This window comes from Tachypleus tridentatus, chromosome 6, assembly GCF_004210375.1.
Source record: "Tachypleus tridentatus isolate NWPU-2018 chromosome 6, ASM421037v1, whole genome shotgun sequence".
NCBI classification, from domain to species: domain Eukaryota; kingdom Metazoa; phylum Arthropoda; class Merostomata; order Xiphosura; family Limulidae; genus Tachypleus; species Tachypleus tridentatus.
Window position 1 is genome coordinate 76,933,321 of NC_134830.1, and position 23,046 is coordinate 76,956,366.

The 23,046-nt window shown below is 32.7% G+C and overlaps 1 protein-coding gene across 1 annotated transcript in view; it reads right to left on the bottom strand.

Moving 5' to 3' along the window:
* LOC143252848 (cAMP-responsive element-binding protein-like 2) overlaps positions 1-16,538 on the bottom strand; it is a 30,267-nt gene extending 13,729 nt beyond the window's left edge. Inside the window, exons 1-2 of the mRNA XM_076505619.1 lie at positions 16,355-16,538; positions 6,155-6,370 (exon numbers count right to left, since the gene is read on the bottom strand). Coding sequence (XP_076361734.1) covers positions 6,155-6,370; positions 16,355-16,402 — 264 coding nt within the window. The 5' untranslated portion in view covers positions 16,403-16,538. The remainder of the gene's footprint in view (positions 1-6,154; positions 6,371-16,354) is intronic.
* Positions 16,539-23,046: the final 6,508 nt, after the last annotated feature.

Below are 23,046 nucleotides of genomic sequence, written 5' to 3' on the forward strand. Positions count from 1 at the left end.
TAAAGCAGAATCCAAGAGAAGAAATTCGAAGCAAGGGCCCTTGAAATAAAAGAAAGCATTAAAAAAAGTTAAGTGTCAGAGCCACATCGAAGTCTGAAGTATAACTACAGGTGGTAGACTGGTAGACAATATCCCAAGTAAGCAAAAACCACAACTTGATATAAGTAATGGAAGATAAATGTCTGAGGGGTGGACCACATACCTGACTGCAAAATCTCCTCCAAGGGCCAACAAAGACAAGAAGCAAGAGAAAAGCTGAGGTATTGGATTTGATTGGAGGTAATGGAGAACAAAGCATATTGGGAAGGGGACAAAGAGGAAAAAGCTAACTGGATTAAATCATGAACCAATTGATAAAGATAAAGAAAGAAAGATTCAGAGAGGAAGAGGGTTGCCATTGGATAAAGAGGTGTGAATGAGAACCCCTGAAGGAAGTCGTGCAAGCAATATAACAGCAAAGGGCATACACAAGGTATAGAAGTCTATCTGGATCAAGAAAAAGGTAGAGATGAAAACTAGGGTAAGGAAATGGACAAAAAGGAGCAGTTACCCTCAGTAGTTGCAGAGGTCTTGGGAAGGAAGAAACAGTCTGGATAAAGGAGACAACAGGTTTGATGGTACAGTATGCAAGTAACACTGATAATGAACAGATCTGACTGATGATGCCCACAGGTCAAGAGAAGAAGGAAATATGCATTAAAGAAAAGGTGAAACAAAGAACATGAGGCTCAAATGGAGGTGAAGCAAGGAAATGGAGTACCAAGTTAATGTCCCAATCTGGAAATACCAGACACATAGGCAACCAACATATTCATAAAGAACAGATCAAAATAGCAAGGAAAGACCCTGCAGTAAACATTAAAATTGAAAGTATGGGATTGGGCTGCCCAATAACCCAATAACCAGGAGACTGAAAACCCTTCTCAAAAGGCCATGTAAGAAACTCAGATACCAACAGAAGTAGGATGAGAAGCTGAGATACCTCAAGCCAGGACTCAGGTAAAAGAAAAGCATTATACACAGAGATGGATGAGGATGAATGAAATGAGCTAAATGAAATGTCACCTAATATGAGAAACTGTATCTTCTTGCCAGGGCCAGACACAAGTCAGGTATGAAGGTGGAGGATGTGAAGTGTGGGATGAAGAAGGTTGGGAAAATAAAAAAAAAGAGGGAACAATGGTAATTGGAGTAATTGAAAAACAAACACCGTTGAGTGGGCCAGTAAGGAGCAATCAAAAGGACTTTTCAAAGTAGTGTGGACGAGGGAGACTACCCAATGAAGTAATCAGACAGGAGGATAAACATGAAAGAACTTGTTTGACCAATCCTGGTTGGAAGCAACTACTGCCAAAACCTGACAGTGGGGAACTAGGGAGTGAAACAAAGGTAATTGGTGATTGAGGGTAGTGGCAAATGCATTAATTGCCCACTGACTGCAAAGCCACCAAAAACGAGTGGAAGAAGGAATCACTTCATTGGGTGAACTCGGTCAGGACAAGAAAGATGAGACATCACAAAGTTGAAATCACCCAGTACGTGCCACACCATCAAACAAATGTGATGATTGTTGGCCCAAAAGAAAAGATCCACTGTTAGAAAACCCAGGCATCTCAACTAAGTACTACCTTGGTGACTGAGATAATCCACCAATGTTGAATTGTTGATAATCTCTTGGAAAAGGAAGAAAGTGATTCAAAGCCTAATGAACACCAAGATGTATGAGAACACTGATATAAAGAGAATGTTTCGCTACAGACCATCAACCCAAAGCTTCCTGGCAATTGGCCCATTCACCTTAGCCCTGAAGGGATACATCCATGAACATGTAATTCTGGCCATGGAGGAGGAAGTGGGAAAACCACAGATGTATGAACCTTGGAATAACATTCCAGCCAGCCTTCTACAAATGCTTATATCAACCATGCCAAAGTGAATGTTTACAGTTATTTGCAATGACGGCAATGCAACTCGCTACTGAGACCTCTTGTTGGGCATTTCCTACCCTGTTTAGAAGTTCTTTTTGGTATGGTCTTAAACTTTTGGACCGCTAGTATTTAGGCTAATTTCACAGTGTCACATTTTCCTATTAAATGCTAAAAACGTTTTTTATTTTTATTTTCCCTTTTCTTATTTTAATCTTTCAAAGCTCTACTCAAATAAGTGGTTGAGTCTAACAATGCAAAATGCATATTTTTTTCTTTATATTCAGTGGCCTTAAGATTTTGGCCAGCAGTGTATCAAATGCAAAACATTTCAAAAATGGGGACATCCATAGGTCCCACAGATAAGACATGTTCATGAAAATATAGCATCAAGACTATGTCCCAACAACAAATAAACCATGTTTATAGGGCCAGAGCTACAGATTACAGGTGGGCCAATGTGGAAATAAGGACAGAGAGGATGTTCTCAAAAGAAACCCTCACAGTTTCTGTGAAGAGCCTAACACAAGCAAAGCTCAAAAGGCTCAGAAGAAAGAGAGGCAAGAGCAGAAGACAAAGGCTGTCCTATATAATACTCAATCTCCTAATGGGTCATTCGCACTTGTGGCCTGAATTATGGTATCAGACAAATGAGATGTACCAGATGTGGTAAAGTTTACTTCAGAATTCATGCTTGATGCCAAGCAAATAAGCAAACTTTTTGTGACACAACATGAGTAAATCAAATACTTCTGAAAATGAAGTGGAAAAAGCTACTGAAATTAAGTAAATTAAATTCAGTTAAACCACTTTCAGAATGATTTGAACTCAAGTACTGCCAAAAGAAAAATGATGGTTTAGTTGTGGCACAGAGAGGGAGTCATATGCAATGTTTGATAGTAGGCTCTCCTATTGATGGAGAGCTGACAAATGATCATTTGCATGAGAGACATGCTGGAATCTTTGATTTCAATAGGGGAAATGAGAAAGGCTTGTGGCATGCATTATAAAAAAGTTTGCATGTAAAGGACAGTACAAAACAGGAAAAGCAAATCTTGTGAGAAGAAAGAAGTGCAGCATCAGAAACTCATGTTCAGTATGGCAACATCCATTTGGCTGGAAATAAGGCTAGTGTGAAAAAGTGTCATACAATTATATTTCAATAATCATTGTATATCCTTAGATAAATATGAGTTATGCAAAAATGAAGTTACAGCTATAACAGTTTTGCCCAGATATGTGAAGAAAACAGACTGGCATGACTGTATGAATGAATGTCTGTGGACAAATTTCTCAGTTAAAGGTATCAATCCTCTTTTAAACTCTTCTGCACTTTTGAAAAAAATCACTAAGCATTTTGGATAACTTTCATAAATGTAACTAATGTCAATAAAACCTCTGGAGGACTTTTTGACTGAGGTCATACGACTGATGTTTTGGAAAATCTTGCTGTAACACAGCTCATTCTCTACAAAATCTGCAAAAAAAAAAAAAAAAAAAAGGAAGTGAAGCAGGGAAGTTTTAATGAGCTACCAACTGTGAATAAACAATCATCAAACTATATTAGCACACCCAATTCTTGAAAACTGGCACAACTTATACTTGTTTAAGTGATTCTGCAGTAGAAGCAGTGTTATAATAAATGCAGTGAGGGAAAAAGCATGACTAGGTATTACAGCAATGTGAAGAACTTTGCAGAAAGAAGATATTTTAAAACTTAGAAAGAACTACCAAGTATTTCTCGAGCCTTAAGTAATCTCTGTCACCACCTGTATGGCCAAAACTTCACGTTCACGACAGATTATACAGTAATGAAATGGCTGATGGATTTCAAAAACAGAGAGAACCATGAATAGAGGAGGTGGCCAAAACCAACCAAAAGCAAGGTAATCACAACATGTTGATGACAATGAAACAAAATGACAAAAGATGTGGATTAGAGAATAAAAAGGGAACCAACCATTTAATGCACAATAGTGGAAACATCATCAGTTAAATTTTTGTTAAACCAGGTTTCATCATGGCTCCATAAGACTATGGTAATTGAAGTTATCCACAATGATGATAGAAGTCCTTCATGTTTTATAGACTTCATCACACTCAAAGTAACGATAAAATTTTTGTAAGGGATTGTTAAAGCCTCCAACAAGCTTGCAATGACGCCTGTAGTTTTGGGCCCACTGCTTGTCCATTTATTCTTATTAAGAAGTAAATACTTTTTATTCAGATAACTGTTACTATTTATCATGACATTGACCTTACAATCAGCTGTTATTTCCAAATATAAACAAGCTTACACTTCATTTTGTGTGACCATGCTAACTGCTACGACTCAGATACTTTCATTTTAATTGGTCTAAATGAGCAATGTTATATGTGCAGCAATACAATATTTTCAAATTATACTGCTGTATATAGATATCAAATACTTGTAACTGAAAAATTAGTTCTACATTTTACTGTTTAAATTAAAAATCTGGATGTTAATCATTAGAAAACCGAGTCTCCCAACCAGACTTTTAAAAGAATACGCTTGTGAACAAAGTTGCATTTGACAAACTACTTTCTGTATTATATGAGACTGTAAGGGTTGTCATGTTGATTGTAGATCATTATAATTCAGTGGCACACTGTGAACATCTCGGTTTAGCCAGCAAAACTGCTCATTTCAGAGAAAAACAGTATAAATCAGTTATTAGAAATTTACTGAGATACAAAATCAGCCTGCTAAGAGTCCCCATGGACTATTTGATGGGGCTTGTTTACAGCCCTTGTGCACTTTCCAAATGTGAATAATTGTGATAGTGCCTTTCCAATGAGTGAAATCTGAGACCAGCCACATGCAAATGTGTGCTTTACTAAATAAGCTAAAGTGGTAACAACTGAACATTTGTTTCATAAACAAACAAGATACTTCTAGTTGCCATTAAGAGGGTTTGAGAAAAGACTGAAACACAACAAAAAGCCTCAGGGCTTTTGTTAGACATACATTTTTGAAAGTAGCATAAAGTACAAATGTGATGGCAAGAGAAAATGAAGTTCTAAGCAGTTGGATGAAACAAAACTATAACAAAGACAAAAGTAATATAACATTAATCCTTTTACAGCAGGATCATGCAATTTGAGAAAACCTAGTCATGAATATTACTTGTACGAAAATGCATATAGTAACTCTGACTTCCTAACGTATCCTCTCTAAAACTAAGATTATGATATTGATTTCTTTCATATACATTGACAATAAAGGTGTTTAAGTTTTGAATATAACACAGTGACTTGTGCAAAAAGGTGTTTAAAGGTGGATCTTTAAAGGAAAGAAAGACAGTAGATCAAAGTGACTACACACTCAAAAAAGCACAAAAAACAACAACATATCTAAACAGAGACAATGCCAAAGAAAGAAAGAGCCTGTGATCATGTACTAGTTTTCACAGGGATTATTGTGTATAGAGATTGTGCTGCTCTCTTACTGGTGGAAGGCTACAGCATAATGACATTTGCACTACATACAGATATGTGTAAGAATGAGAATCTGTTCAAGGCTTGTATCACATGCAATAAATTCCTTGGTAGCTGAGAATGAGGTAATAGCTCTTAACTATGCAGAGGTAATAAGCATTTCTGATGAAAATTTTGTTAAACTAATGAAAACTATGATTGCACTTTATGCATTACATAATTCAGCAATGATTTCATAATTGTAATTGTTTGATTTATAAATAGGAATGTTCTTAATTGTCATGTTTCTTTACTGATGGTTATGGAATCTTAAGTTTAACATGACACTGTTTTCTTTGTTTAATAGAATTGTTAAAGGTACTTCACAATCCAGGGAAGGACAGTGTTATAACTTCTATTTCTTAATCTAGAAATCTGTGTTGTTTAGCTGGAAGGAAGTTTAATTTAATGTTATGAATGTTGCTTTATGTGATTATTTATCACAAGAGTATATATGTAGAATCATATTTGTAATTGCCTTTTAATTATTTAAACCTTTTATTTTCTTGCACATTTTACCAGAATCCTTTGCATGCTTTCCTAATAATTATCACTTTATAAAATTTCAGTTTTCTTAATTTTGTGAAAAATTACATGGTTTGGATTAGATTTTAGCCAAAAAGACATAAATATGACCTAATGTTTTTAACACCTGATGGATGAATTGGGATTTTTTGGTAGATGCTGGCAGTGTCCACTTAGGTTAAAGGAGTTAATTGTTTATCACTTACCATTTCCAACTCTTTCCTTAACATGAATACAGCTTGTTCTCTTTTAGCTACTAATTCTTCCAGGTATTGGTAACGTAATTTCTTTCGTGCTCTGCATTCTTTTGCACTCTGTCGACTTCTTTCAAGTTTTACTTTCATGTCTACTTTAGCAATATTGTGAACACTCTTTCGTTCTTTCTTTGCTTTTTCTGTACTTTCTTCTTCTTCACATTTAAGCTGAATAAAAAGATATAACATTAATATTTAAGATTAAGTTGTTACGTGTATGATTAATATTTATAACAGATTTTTACCAAAATGTAAAAGTACACAAGAAACAAGGTAAAATATTTTTAACATTATTTATTTAACTGACACAAGTCAGAACTCTCCATATGTGTATAGCATTAAAGAATGTGCTTGAAATTGTCACCTAATGGCAGAAACTGCAAAGTTCACACTGACTTCTACCTCATTTCACACACTCATGATTTATAGAGCTGGGATGATTAGTGGAATTTGGTAATTGATTAACTGTCAAGCTCATTGACTCTCTCAACATCAGCTTATCAGTCTGATTGACCACATGACCTCTGTACTCATTTAAAAGCTTTACAGATATAAGGCTTCTAACTTTCAATACATTATGCATATCTTCATAAAATGTGGCATCTTTCAGTTAACGCAAGTCTTTCACATACAAAAAATCATTGTTTTGGTGAAGTACTTTTAACAGACTAAAACAAAGAACTGTCCATGAATTTTTGTTGAGTATTTGTTTTGAATAGTCTGTGAGAAAAGTAATTTTTTACTTTACGATTAAAAACACTTTTCTTCATCTTCTAAATACTTTTCAAACATTTGTTTCAGTAAAACAATGTTATATCTGTTATTTTCTCTACCCTATGTGGGTAACTACAAAAAACACTAATTTTTTCATTTTAAAATAACTAACTTGTAACATGAAACTATGTATGTTTATCCTAAGTAGCTTTAAGTTTATACAGTATACATCTATTTATAATTATATTTTACTGCCCTTTAGATCACCTTTTTAATCATTTCTAATTACTGTCTGTGCCATTATAAGTTATAAATCACTCAAGAAATGTTTGGCCCATCTTATGCAATTGAATTACATTACCAACAAGCTACTATGAACTGCTTGTGTGCATGCCTTGTGAAACATCTTTATTATATATTCATTCTAAATAACCTAATCTTAACTAACTAGAAAAAACCCTTTTACATTTTTGTTACTTTTATAATAATAAATAAAAAATATATGTTTTTTTCTTGCTGTCTTTGTCAATGACACTTAAGCCTGCTTTTTTATATTAATGGTGGTAATGCATTAAATAATTTTTATTTAATTAAATAATGCACCAAAAGAAATAGACTAATAACATGCAAAAAGTAGACAATTTCCCATAACTCTTAAAATTTTCCAATATTTTTAACTATGCAACATGCCGCTACAAGTTCATCAAAGCTAGTCAACTTTCAATTGGAAACTTGGAATTAAATTGATAATTATCTATCCATAACACAAAGTTATGCAATATGTCACCTGATAAATAAAAACCTCGACTTTCTATTGGTTGTAGGTAATATATAATTAAACGTAAGTGAGCACTATTAACAAATATTAAAAAAGAGAGGATATGACAGTGGGTGTGGCAGGAGAAGTCTGAGTTTCTATTTTATAGCTCTGTAACTAAATTTATATAATCAAGTACTTAAATTACTAATTATAAAACCTATCAGGATTTTTTGTATGTGTGAAAAGTGTTTAAAATAAGTGGCCAGTAAAGCAAGCTCTGCTCTTTATTTTCTTATATGGATATCAATATATACAGTTAAATTTCGTGCATTCTTGAATATGTCTAAAAACATAATGTTTTATTTTGATGAGCAAATATTCAGTAGTTTTAGTAATTTTGTGGTAATTTGTAGTGAGAACCCAACATACAGTATTAGTTATATCTCCAGCTAATTACATGTTTTGTACTAACAGATTTGCATCACAAATACAATTTATAAAAAATTAAATTTATAAGTTATTTAACACCAAAAAGTTATGCCAATTACTTACCTTAATATTGGAATTTATATTTTACTTGACACTAATGAATAGTGATACATAAACTATAAATTACAATAAAAAACAATGTATATAGAAAATTTACACTCAGTATTAAACATAGTTATTCAATTATAAATTAGAAACATACTACAATGTCAAAACACAACAATAAATATAATACTTGAATTAGTCCTAAAGTTGTTGAGAGGTACTGTATGACAACTGCCATTTTCTAGTAAACAATTCAAACTTAGGAAAGTAACAGATGGTCTTAGTAGTTTTGTGTGATTCAAAAATAATGTCCCTAGGGTTGAAAGCACTAGCAATTTTGGTGCCATTGGTAACTGAACCTGAGGTCAGTATGCTCTGGTGATCAGGGTGTTGCATTGTGACCAAAACAAAATGAACCTGAATTTACAAAAAACTCATGATGCTAAAAATTGAGTTTCAACAGCTTCAACAAGCAGAGCAAAGAAAACTTTAAGTTGCTTTATATTTAACAACAAACAAACTTAATGACAATCTTTTGATTACTTGGAGAGTTAGAATAATCAAAAGTAGTAATAGCCACAAACCATAACTTTGATTATTTTCATGAGTCATGACACTTTGACACTGCTGAACAAAGCTGAATTACCCCTACATATACAGGTGGGACCAAGTGTATATATCAAGATGTTTTTAAACAGCTTTATCATCAATGTATTATTCATAACTTAGAATCAAAATGTAGTTTACAATTTAATTAATAAAATATCTTTACTGTAGGGGACATTAGCAGTGAGGTACAGTAGATTTTTTTAACCTTTTCACTATGAGCTTGGTGTAATATACACTAGTTCATCTATACGTCTGTACACAAAGTATTTCCACCATAACTTTTGATACAGCATTTTGATACAGAGTTAAGGCATTGGAGGGATAAATTTTCTAACAGTACCTGAATCACCAATGGATCTGAAGAGAAACTGTTATAAATGCACAAATCTGGCCAAGTGCACTCCTACATTGCTTGAACCCAAAACATAGCCACCAGCACTGTTAGCAATGTGGGTTTTGGCAGTGAATAATCCAACAACTAGCCAGTGAAACACAGGAAAGATGAATAGTTAAAGGGACTGAAGAAGGAAGATGGGATACAGGAGCAGGTGAGGGCTGCAATATTTGAGAGACCAAGGAAGAAATGGAGAGGTCATGCGCAACCTTCACTTGTGACTGACTCCAATGATTCAGGTAGACCTTCAGAGAATGACTTATGTGAAAAAAAGGAAACATTCAAAGATTTTATAGGTAGGCACACATTAGTTACCAGAGTATCCCTACTCAGGATATTTCAACAACAGAGGAGCTACGTTTGGAAGGAAAATGCCAACACAGAAACATAACATTCTAAGTATCTTTCAAAAAACCTCTTGGTCTCTTTAATCATCAAGATAATTCCTTTAACCCTTTAAAACAGGCTTGGTATAATACACACAAGCTTCTATACACATATGCACATGTTAAGTATTTACACTATAACTTTTAATACAGCATGTGTACCTTCAAACAATTTGGTAGACTTTTAGTAAAGATCACAAATACTTTGTGCACAAAATATCACATTATTAATTACATATTTTTCTAAAGATTTGTTTCTAAAAATATCAAGTCTGTTTTGTAACTTATCTGAATAAAAAGTGACTTCATGTTGTGGTTAAAAACTCTTCTTTGCCCAAAAATTCTCAAATATTATTTATTTGTGTAATCTCTAAAACTGCTTAAATTAATTTCAAATGTTTGTTTTCAGTAAGACTTTATATATTTTATGCTGTTTTATACACTTCAACTGTGTGGGGTCTTTCACTTGACCAACCTTGTAACCATCATGGAAAGAATAAGAAATAAATATAAATTATGCATTTTTCATGCTAGAATGACTACATTTTATAATACAAATATAAAAAATGTCTAGTCTAAATAGTCTATATTGCATAATGCTATATATAATTTGAAAAAAATATGGTAAATGTGGTAGCCTTTACACAGATTAAATGGCTCAGAATACCACTAGGGGGACATTCTAAGCTGTCAACTGGTTATTCACAGGTCATATGTTAAAAGTAAACTTATATAAGGAACCATTTCCAGGAATGGAAAGAGGTGAACAGAGCCACTGTGTTTGATTTGGTACATAATCCATATATCAGCAAAATAAAAAGATATAAGGTTCTAATTTCATATTCTAGCTTGTTAATATTGGTAATTGGAGTTTCTAATTTTTATGAAATTGAAAAATATAATTTTCCAGTGTCGCATTGAACATACCATGTGACTCACAAAACTGATACTTAAGTATGTTCTTTCAAATATTTATTTTAAAATAAGAAAATAACTCATATATAATATTAAAATTTAAATTATAATATACAATTTGATTACAAATGTATTGACATAAATTCATAAAATAGCAGTTAAATAAAATTTTGAAATCAAGTCAACAGATGTTGTAACGTGGCCTTGACCTTAAGACCTGTTGCAATATGGTTAATAGTTTACTGTTGACAACTAAAGTAGTGACCACTTCTTGCCATAAATTGTAAAATATACAGCAAAAACTGATAAAGATTTACAAGAGACCTCTGACATGACATGTCAAAACTGCATAAATTCAGATTAAGTAACGATATCTTGAACAATATTCTTACAAGATCAATTTATATTTAATGAAGTTTTTTTCAACAATTTATAAATTTCTTTATTTTCTTACACTATGTCAATAATGACAAACAAAACAATATTGAATAACTAAAGATTTGAGTCATTGGAATATTTTGCTGTTCCATACAACTAAATCTAAAAACTATAGCTGATGTAGTATGGTAGGTGAAATATATTATTTTATTTAAGTCATGAATTCTTAAAGAATAAGTAGGCTTTTCTGATGTATTATAACAGCTGGAAGATTATCCATAGTTTTACAACAAATATAATTTAACATAATATCATTTTCAGAAATTAAAAGAACATCTATAAAAACAATAACAAAAACATTCCCAGAAATGTGGTTTATTCTTAAGACTTCTACACTTCCGACTAAACTCTGTGGTTTCTCTCTACAGGTGCTACATCTAATCAATTTTCCATATACCTATAAATTACTTCTAACACCAATTTATTCTCTATACACTAACATAAACATATAGTTTATAAACTGCTTTTCTAGTGGTATTTAAATTTTACCTGGAGCATTTTCAAAATAAAACTTCATTAGTAAATGTGCACATCACATGTTTACATCATAAAATGGTAGGAATGAGAGGCTACACAAGAAATATATACCTATAATTTGAAATGGAAAGAATTAAAAAAAAAAATCAGTAGATTATAAGTAAAACTTCTAAGATCTTCAGGATTGAGTTTCAACAGTTATAAGAAATTTTTCAGCAAGATGCTTCAATATAGTCTGTATGTAGAAATATACCACTATGACAGTTATCAAATGAAATTTCCAAAAACATGTTTCAAGAGCTCATGAGTGATATTTATTGGATGGAGATGCTATGGGGTTAAGGTTGGCCTCATCACTTGTATGTGTTTTCCTGTTATCATAAAATAAGAAAAAACTTGAGAACTACTCAGCACTGTTTGGGCCAAAATACTATAGAAGATATGTGAATGATATTTTCATAATCTTAGAAGAGGATGAACATATTAAAAGCTACTTCAACAGTAAACAGTCCAGTATTAAATACCATCAAAATCTTTCCTCTTTTCTTTAAATATATTTACTTCTTAACAATGATAAAAAATTCCCACGATTATACTTCAACATTTTTGTTTTTTTTTATCATGGCTTCAAAAATAATTTGATAAAAATATTGGTGCCTTGAACATACATATTAACTAGTAAATATTAACTTATTACATAAAAAAAAGAAAACATTAAGAAATTATTATTAAAAATGCTTTTTCAACAAATAGTATAAATCAAGTTATCTCTAATTATATAAATAAGTGTGTCTTTCCTATAGTTTCCACATAAGAAATAGCAAAAAGTAAAAAAAACAAACAAACTTTATATTTCATACACTGGAAAACAAGCAACAGAAATTAGAAATAAGTTAAGAAAAATAATCCAACCAAACTGTTAGCAAGTAGAATTAAGATGTGTTTTTATGCCAATGTATACATTACAAAACTCATTTTAGATATAAGGATAGGATATCTATCAAACATATGAGCAAATGTGGTATATTAATATAACATCACAAGGGTATTAAATATAGTTTGGTTACATAGATTTTATATCTAACTTGTGACTAAAGAATTAAAACACATACAGAAACATGCAACTTTGTTATCCACATCATATTCAAGTATTAAGAGACATGTTATAAAGTTCTAAATAACCCTTAAATAGTGAAAATTTTAAAGTATTTGCTATGGCTAATAATTCTAGTAACAACGGGGAGGGGTTAGGAATAAAGGAAAGTATATCAATTGATAGACGTAAATCAAGGGTAAGTCAAATGAATAGAACAGTACAGATCACCTGTTATTAATATATACAACTTGTTTTATAAACTTCTATGACGCTTAAGTTTATTGTTATTAATTTGTGATATGTAATGTACATTAACACTACTCTCTGTATGCCTAGTATAAATATCAGTCTAATGCCTAGCCTAACTCAATTTTATTTTGCAAACAGTTTATGTTCCTAAAATTTGCAAAAGGCAAAACAGTGCCGACTCAGCTGAAATCAAAATATTTTTAATAGTAGTATGACTTATTAGTAGTATTACTATTAGTACATGTACTGATAATGCTATATTACGCAAGACCATGAAGAAATCTTGTCTCTAAAAGTCTAAATAAAACAGGGTAATAAATTCCCTTATTCTTTAATTTTATTCTAGAAATCTTGAATAATGGAAAGAGTTAATAACGTTATTTAATAAAGCCCACCCTCAGCGCTCTTAAGTCACTTGCCTGATATTTGTTGTTTTCAAATTTAAGACCCAATAACGTAAAACATAAACTCGCAACTCACAGTGATAAAAGAGTTTAATCACGTCTTTAGCAGACGAATTGTGGCGCAGTATGAAGTTGTAACGTTTTGCTAAAGTTCTGAAGGTTGTAACACAGAGATAGTGCGGGTAGTTAATTTCAAGACGCAAATATTTGTACAAGTATAGAACACAATCAGAAACACGTCACCTAAATTTTATTTGTAAAATACAGTAAGTTTAAAAATAAATGTTAAAATATCGTTAAAGTTATGTTAACATTAGACAGTTCCTACTAACTGTATGAATATATAACTTAATTTTTGTTTGAAACATTGCTTTGTTATAAACTTCTATGATTTTGTACATGAGAATAAATTGCCTATACTTGTTATCAATTTTAAAGGATATTAATAACAAACAGAATGTTAAAACTGCTTAAAATCTTAAAAATTGAACATCTATCGGCTACAGTTTCCTAGAGATTGTTAAAAATTTGAGGTAAATGATAACTTTTCGGATGTATACATTATGTAATACATTACAAAACTCATTTTAGATATAAGGATAGGATATCTATCAAACATATGAGCAAATGTGGTATATTAATATAACATCACAAGGGTATTAAATATAGTTTGGTTACATAGATTTTATATCTAACTTGTGACTAAAGAATTAAAACACATACAGAAACATGCAACTTTGTTATCCACATCATATTCAAGTATTAAGAGACATGTTATAAAGTTCTAAATAACCCTTAAATAGTGAAAATTTTAAAGTATTTGCTATGGCTAATAATTCTAGTAACAACGGGAAGGGGTTAGGAATAAAGGAAAGTATATCAATTGATAGACGTAAATCAAGGGTAAGTCAAATGAATAGAACAGTACAGATCACCTGTTATTAATATATACAACTTGTTTTATAAACTTCTATGACGCTTAAGTTTATTGTTATTAATTTGTGATATGTAATGTACATTAACACTACTCTCTGTATGCCTAGTATAAATATCAGTCTAATGCCTAGCCTAACTCAATTTTATTTTGCAAACAGTTTATGTTCCTAAAATTTGCAAAAGGCAAAACAGTGCCGACTCAGCTGAAATCAAAATATTTTTAATAGTAGTATGACTTATTAGTAGTATTACTATTAGTACATGTACTGATAATGCTATATTACGCAAGACCATGAAGAAATCTTGTCTCTAAAAGTCTAAATAAAACAGGGTAATAAATTCCCTTATTCTTTAATTTTTATTCTAGAAATCTTGAATAATGGAAAGAGTTAATAACGTTATTTAATAAAGCCCACCCTCAGCGCTCTTAAGTCACTTGCCTGATATTTGTTGTTTTCAAATTTAAGACCCAATAACGTAAAACATAAACTCGCAACTCACAGTGATAAAAGAGTTTAATCACGTCTTTAGCAGACGAATTGTGGCGCAGTATGAAGTTGTAACGTTTTGCTAAAGTTCTGAAGGTTGTAACACAGAGATAGTGCGGGTAGTTAATTTCAAGACGCAAATATTTGTACAAGTATAGAACACAATCAGAAACACGTCACCTAAATTTTATTTGTAAAATACAGTAAGTTTAAAAATAAATGTTAAAATATCGTTAAAGTTATGTTAACATTAGACAGTTCCTACTAACTGTATGAATATATAACTTAATTTTTGTTTGAAACATTGCTTTGTTATAAACTTCTATGATTTTGTACATGAGAATAAATTGCCTATACTTGTTATCAATTTTAAAGGATATTAATAACAAACAGAATGTTAAAACTGCTTAAAATCTTAAAAATTGAACATCTATCGGCTACAGTTTCCTAGAGATTGTTAAAAATTTGAGGTAAATGATAACTTTTCGGATGCGAAGTAGCCCATAAATGATCACGTAAAAAGTTTACGTTCCACGATGATTTCGCTAACGAATACAAACACTAATTATAAAGAAAAATTATAACTATTGGTTACGAAATCACTCGTTTGCTTCCTCGTCAACTTTAAGACAAAACATATCCATTCTCAAAATTATGTTATAAGGTATTTGGTGGCCAGCTCTTCCACTTGTTTTCAACACTCTTTTTAATGTTATACATGTATAAAAGTATTAATACACATACACATATATATATATATATATTTATTACACATACGTTTAGTATGATAATACATCACAACAATAAGTAGCGCAAGTTATAATTTTACTAATTACAGGTGGCGCAAGAGAGTTGATGACGTAACGAAGAAAACACTCCCTTACAAGTTCGGTGTGATCAAACGTTATAACATAAAATTTTACTATTGTTGCTTGTAAAATAATTCTTCGTTTTATATTAATTAAAATATTTTCAAGAAAAAAAACTTCTTTAAATAATAGCTTTTGTCAAGTCAATATTTTACGTATGACCTTGAGGTATGCAAAGGTCAATATGAGATTAGTTTCTGCCATTCAGTTTATTATTACCTAATCTTGTAATTATGTTTTACTGCCTATGTATTCAGCTTTAAAATAGATCAAGGAGGAATACATCTTACTTAAGGTTTGGTAAAACATGTTATATAGTTTATGTGTGTTAGTGTGGATAAAGGCATAAAATGATAAATAAACAACTTCAATATAATATTACTGAACCTCATACATTACTAGGATCTAATACTTAAAATACGATATTATCTCCCATTAATCATGGTTCGTCATGGACCTACATTTTATACAATAAAAAACAAGAAACGCTAGAATATAAATACATTTATTTTATCTAGGGACTTTCCATGTAGTTGCTACTCGTCAGGCTTAATATTAAAGTGCTCCACGTCATAAGCGCTAATGGCTTAACTCAAGACGATAACCCACACGTGAAATAACGGTAAATGCCATTTCAGGTTTCATTGATATTTACACGGCTAAGTCCACACCACATAAAGATAAGATTTTGAAAGCAAAACAGTTTAAACTAAAAATAAGACAAACATCATAATTAAATTATACATTTTATCGTAATGTATTTGTCATGGTAGGCCTATATCTTCATAGGGTATATATTTTTGGCAGAAAATATAATTCAACTACATACCATGAAATGATTTGGGAAGAAACTTTCAAAATTACACATTAATATGAAACTTACCTTTCTTTTCTTTTCATGATTCAAAAAAAATTCTTCTCTCGACTGCATTTTGAATGTCTTATATTAACGTACCCTTCACCATGATTGATATTGAGCAATATCATTCCAACGTGTATATGTTTACAAACAGAAGACTAGCGTCATGACGAGTGCATACGATACTAAGCGTTCATTGGTTAACTATGTTAGTGAGTGAAACTGAGATAATTGTATTTAGTATTTTAGATATGACGCTGGAAATGAATAAAACATACTATTAAAATCATATTATACTGACATTATCCTTAAGGGTTTGAAGATGAAAAAAATGATAAAATGTACAAATAAATATTTCAAGTTCAAAGATAAGTAGTCTTTTTTTGCATAATTCCTAATTCAATTTGGTTCCATAATACACTGCATATTATATTAAATATACGGTTTGTTATAAGTGGATTAAGAAAACACAAAATTTGACGTTAAAGTGTGGAAAAAATAAATAGAAATTTTACTTTTTGAGACTTAACATTGCCTGATTGTCACCATGAACGATTGCATTTTGAATTAGAGCAGAAAGTTTGTCAGGTTTTTATATTTGTATAGGAAGTATTCTTTCCAATATGTATACGTAAATTATTGGCGATAAATTTCAACAATAAACAAACACAATACAGTCCACTTTAAAATATTATATTAAAACGTATATAAAATGTTCATTACTGTTGGTTATCACATTTGTATTCATAGCCTTAAGAAAAGTATCAATATCATTCTTAAAAATATCTCTGGATTTTATAAAAAAAGTGACAAATTTCGTATATTTTCATTACCTGTATTACTATGATGGTAAAATGTCTGACTGGATACTCACAGTATTTGTTCATCCACAGATATAGGAATGAAACGTCTAAGTATTTGATTTTTCTCTTTTCTTTATATCGTACGAAAGTCTTGTAACATTGACTTTCTTTCAATAGAAAGCCTCCTGGCAGGAAACTACTGTGTGATCTTCATAAATTCACATTCCCAAATCGATATGACTTTCTACACCAGAGCTTTCAGTTTTTACTGTCTTTCTAATGTATACTTTCTAGCAAACCACATGAGCCATGGGCTTATTTGGAACTACATTTTGTTTATCAAAATCATAACACATGTTGCATCCATGGTGATAGAACCCATAAAATTAATAGAATGTATTGTGCTCTTTACTGAAACCATCTACTTTATAATTCAGGATTTGTTTTTCTCAACAACATTAAGTGGATATGGGATCTTGACCCCTACAGATTTATGTAAGTAATCTATCAACAAGATACTTACTAAACTGGAGTTGTTGGATACAAAGTATCCGTGGTTAGGTACAAGAGCTCTCAATTGTAGTATGAACGTGGTGGTATACATATGCTTCTATAAACAGCCACGCATACAGAAGCAATGGTTGTGTACCTTAAGTGGTCCATGCATAGGCTGCGAGAAACTCTTCCTTGAATTGAAGACAACACTGTCAAAGTTCGTCTATGTCTGATTGGCAATATCTAAAGAAAAAAAGGAACAATTAATAAATATAACTTTCAACCATATTTAAAGAGAAAAAAAAACGTTCAACAAATTTTAAAAGAATAACTTTCAACAATAATATCGTTATTTTCGTATCTGTACATGTTTTCTTGAAAGTCAAAGATGACCCTTCCTCTCGTCACTGATAGTGTGATACCAAGATATTTTGTCTTACAGGTGCTTTCGTGGTGTCGGGAGAGTAAAATATAGAATCTGGTATGATCATGAATATATTTGGTTTGATTTTGCACTGAAAATGTGTAGGAAATATTCTTTTTGCAGTTCATATAAAATAAAAGTTTTAAGGAACAAATATAAGGCCATGGGTATGAAGTTAAAATAGCCAATGGCTCTAGTTATCAGATTTTTAATGATCACAACCACGATTTCCCTCCATTTACAATGAGGTAAGGCATTTTTTTTTTACGGATAAGATAACTGAAAATAAAATGCTCATCAAAACCTTTCATATTGTAAGGTAGCAGTATAACTGTTATGCTTTTTCGAAAACAATAATCTATAAAATTTGTCACATGAATTGTAACTTTTGAAAACTGTTTTCTTTTTGTTAAAGACGTAGATCACAAAGTAATTTACCTCATGTATTCAGGTTTCCTGATCAGTCTGAAAAAACAAATACTGAATAGATGAATCTTTCAAGTCTCTTTCTCAGAGAAAACATAAATAATTATTTAAAATAAGCGATTTTCACCACACGCATCTAATTTCACAACATCAGTGATTTTTTTGTTTGTGCAGAGGTAAAACGTTTCACGCAAATATATTGTATTTATTTTACGAGAAATCCTTAGAGTAGCTGTTCCCCTTTTTTGTTCAAAAGGGATTAGAGGGCTTGCTGGCTCCCCCAAGTCTGTAAGAAAGTTATGGTCTGGAGGTATTTTGGTGGAAAGGTTCTCCTACAACACACTAAACTCCTCCTGAATTCTAAAAACATTGGGGATATACCTATCGAAGTTACTTCTTAAGCTACTTTGAATTCCTCAAGAGGTGTTATTGTTCAGAGAGGCTTAAAGAACATTCCCAAGTCAGATATTTTCAGTGATTTTTCCAGTCAAAGCGTTTTTATGATGTTCCGAATCCCTAATCGTAAAGACGGAATTATGTTGCCTACTAATGTTCTGATTTTGAAGTTTATATCACCACTTCAACCTGCCACAGTCAAGGCAGGTTACCTAAGCTGTAAAGTACGGCCATACGTTCCCAACTCTGTCAGACATTTCCAGTATCAGTAGTTCATTCACTCAAAGACATCATTTTCTAGTTCTTTAATATGTGTTTGTTGTGGTTGAAAAGACCATAACGCTTATGAGTGCGAACTGGAACAACACTGTGTAAACTGTAGTAGTTCATAGTTCACACTACTCTTACTCTTGTTCTAAGTGGGCAGAGAAGAAAGAGGTGCAACATTTGAAGACTGTGAATAATATTTCCTACCCAGAGGTTCGTAGTTATTGTCCCCCATTTCATGTCAGACATATGCTGATGCACTCCATTCCACTGCTAGGGTGGGAGTGAAGACAGATCTTTCTATGCCACCAGTAGAGTCGTTTGCAAATCATCTTAAAAGTATTTTGCCCTTCACAGCTGAAAGAGTTGATGAGTCTACATCTATCTCATCTCTGTCTCCATCACTCCTTCCAGTGTCCACTTCCTTTGGCTCCAGGTTCGGGTATTTCCTTAGGTCCATTATATTCTCCATCCCCGATATGCAGAATGATTATTCGTCCAAGTTCTCAATCGCTGGAATCTTCGTTTATAGATAGAGACCTGCCTACTCGACCCAGTGCAGGATCCATGTAGGTCAAAAGACCTTCTTCCAATAAAGAAAAAATGTGGTCGAAAAAAGAAAGGCTCTCCGCCCAATTCTCCTCCACCTAAATACAAATGACCACTTTGATATAGAGGAACTGTCGAGGCTTTTGTTCATATATCTATTACATTAAGAATTTGATTGATTCTTATCATACTGTGTGTCTTTCCTTACAGGAAATGTCTCTGAAAACTACCAATGCAGTCACATTTTGGCAGTTTTCTTTGTACAGAAATGACAGGTTGCGTGATGGACGAGCGCATAGAGGGTTGGCACAACTCGTCAATCGGTATGTGCTAATCCTGTCTTCGTATCTCGATACACCCTTGGAGGCTGCAGTCATTCGTGTTTCCTTGGGTCGTACCATCACTATTTGTTCTCTCTATCTGGCTCTTAAAGAGACCTACGATCTGCCAGATCTCGATGCCCTCATTAAACAGCTACCATCTCCCTTTTTCGTTCTGTTCATTTTAATGAACATAATCCCCTCTGGGGACGGGTCTCTCCATAGAGCATATGTTCTAGGATAACAACCTTTCTTTCTTTGCTAATGGTTCTTATATTTATTCTCATGCACCTAGTCAGTCTTTTACTGCTATTAATTTTCCTATCTGCTCACATTCACTTTTCTCTAACTTTACTTGGAGGGTTGACAGTGACTCAAGGGGCAATGATCATTATCCTATCATTTTTAGAGAAACTGGCTGTGGTTGATGTCACCTTACCTGTATGCCTCAATGGAAGCTGGACAGGCCAACTGGTCCTCTTTCACTGCTCTGTCAGAACTTTATCTGCTGCCATTTCTAAGCCATCTATAAATAACTGCGTGGCAGCAGTGACTAACTGTATTGTCCAGGCAACTTCTCAATGCATTTATTAAGCCTCAACACATTTTCCATGGTATTCTCGTCTGTGATGGAATCCTGCCTGCCAAATGGCATAGAACGCTCAAAAATAGGCCTGGGATACTTTTCATAGCTATCCCACACATTTTAACCACATCAATTTTTAGAAAGCCTGTGCACATGCTCGGCATGTAAGACGTCAAAGCCAGAAAGAATCTTGGAATAAGCACACGACTAGTATGTCTTCCATCACCAGTTCCAAAGTAATATGAGATAAGCTTCGGAAGGCCAGTGGGCAGTATACTTTCGTCTCCCTTTCAGTCTTCCTCTCCAATGGCTAGGAAGTTGCTGATGCTTAGAGAATCACCCATATTCTCAGTGAAATATTTTCTCGTGCATCTAGTACTTCTGCTTCCTTCCCCACATTCTTAGCCATTGAGAGTTGGGCAAAGCAATTGTCTCTTTCCTTCGGGCTGATCGTCTCTATGACTATAATCGCCCCTTTATACTGGTGGAACTCAACCTTGCTTTTTGTCAGTCTGGTAGTACAATAGTTGGACCTGATTATATTCATTACGTGATGCTACGCCATCTCTATTCTGCCTCTTTTGCTATTTATCAGGTTGTTTTTAAAGGGATCTGGCAGGAGTATGCTTTTCCTGATGCTTGGTACTGGGCTATTGTCCTTATTTTTTCTAAGCCAGGAAAGAATCCCAAGATTCCTTCAACGTACCATCCACTTTATTTGACAAGCTGTTCCTGTGAGCTCTCAGAGAGAGGATAGTTAATACTCGTCTTGTTTTGTTCCTCGAATCAAAGAACCTCCTCTAGCCCATCCAGTGTGGGTTTTGTCAACACTGCTTCAGCATAAACCACCTGATATGACTTTAAACTTCAATCAGAGAACCTTTTCTCAAGCAACAACATCTTCTTCCTGTTTTTTGTTTACTTTGAAAAGGCTTATGATACCACAGGGAGGTATGGCATTTTGTGAAACCTTCAATCATATGGGTTACATGGCCATTTGCGCATTTTTATCAAACATTTTAATGACCTAGCAATTCCATTTTTGTGTGGGTTCGATACTTTCCCTCTTTCCTACAGAAAGTTGGAGTCCATTAGAGCTACGCCTTGTGTATCACATTTTCATTGTAAAGAGTAATGCCATTACTGGGCAATCTCCACCTACAGTTGCAAACTGACTCTATATTAATGACTTCCACATCATGTGTCAGTCATCGAGCAGGAGGTGTATAGAGCAGCAGCTACAGACTGCCCTCAATTATTTACTGAAGTGAACTACAGCAAATGGTTTTTACCTTTTCTCTCTCTATAAAATCATTTGGATCCACTTTTGCTACTACTGGGGTGTTCACCCCATTTCTGAGCTCTGTCTTGTTGAAGTTGAGCTTCCTGTTCTCCCTGAAGTAAAGGTTTTGGATTTATATTTGACAATAAGCTGACTTTTATTTCATTCATCAAGTAGCTACATGTCAAGTGTACAAGCTCTGAACGTCCTCCATGTCCTCTCTTTCACCTATTGGGGAGCAGATCAACGTTCTATGCTAAAGAGCTATTATGTCCTCATTTAACTGAAACTGGATCCATAACAGGGGTCTCTGATCTATGACTCTGCCGGAATCTCGGCCTTGAAGATGTTAGATCAAATAATTTGTTATTTGATCAATATTAATTCTAGATTGCATTGGTTGGTTTGACCAACCTTCTAACCATCATAAAAATTAGGAACTAAATTTAAATTACCTTTTTCTTTTGTTTTAGAATACTTGAAAACTGTGACAGAAAACTCCAAATGTTTTATTATAAGTAGCTTAAATATCATAACAGTATACAGCTATTTATATTTAACTGTGTTTTAGTGATCTTAGAACCATGTCTGACTGAAAATACTTTGATACAAGTTGAAAATCATGTGGTACACGTGTGGCTCATGTTACCATGAAGATATTATTATTTATTTCATTATTTTATCAAAATAAGTTTCCATTTTTTAATTCTTATAAACAAAGAAATAAATGAAAAAAGTAACCTCATAACATCAAACACTCTCTTATCAAAACTTTATATTTTATCTATTAATTCCACTGACATTATACTTGATTCTCTAGGTTGTATAATATAAATAAAAGAGTACAAAATAAAAGATATGGTACTGTTTGTATTGATTGCAAAGTTTCAAAATATTTACACTTCTTACCTTTTCCTAACTTATTTTTTATAGTAATTTTATTGTTAGGAGATGATTTAGAAAAAACAAGATGAATTCTACTGTTTGTTCTTTTCAGTATGGATTATGAAGTTCTAGATTAACTCACCTAAGAGTTTCTTCTAATCTCTACACACTTACTTCCTATGTGTATTCTATGCTGGTGGCAGAATTATAAACCTGCTGTACATAAAGCAATGAATCACTGCTCCTTACATCAATATCAAACAAGCTCATGCTGTACAATTTC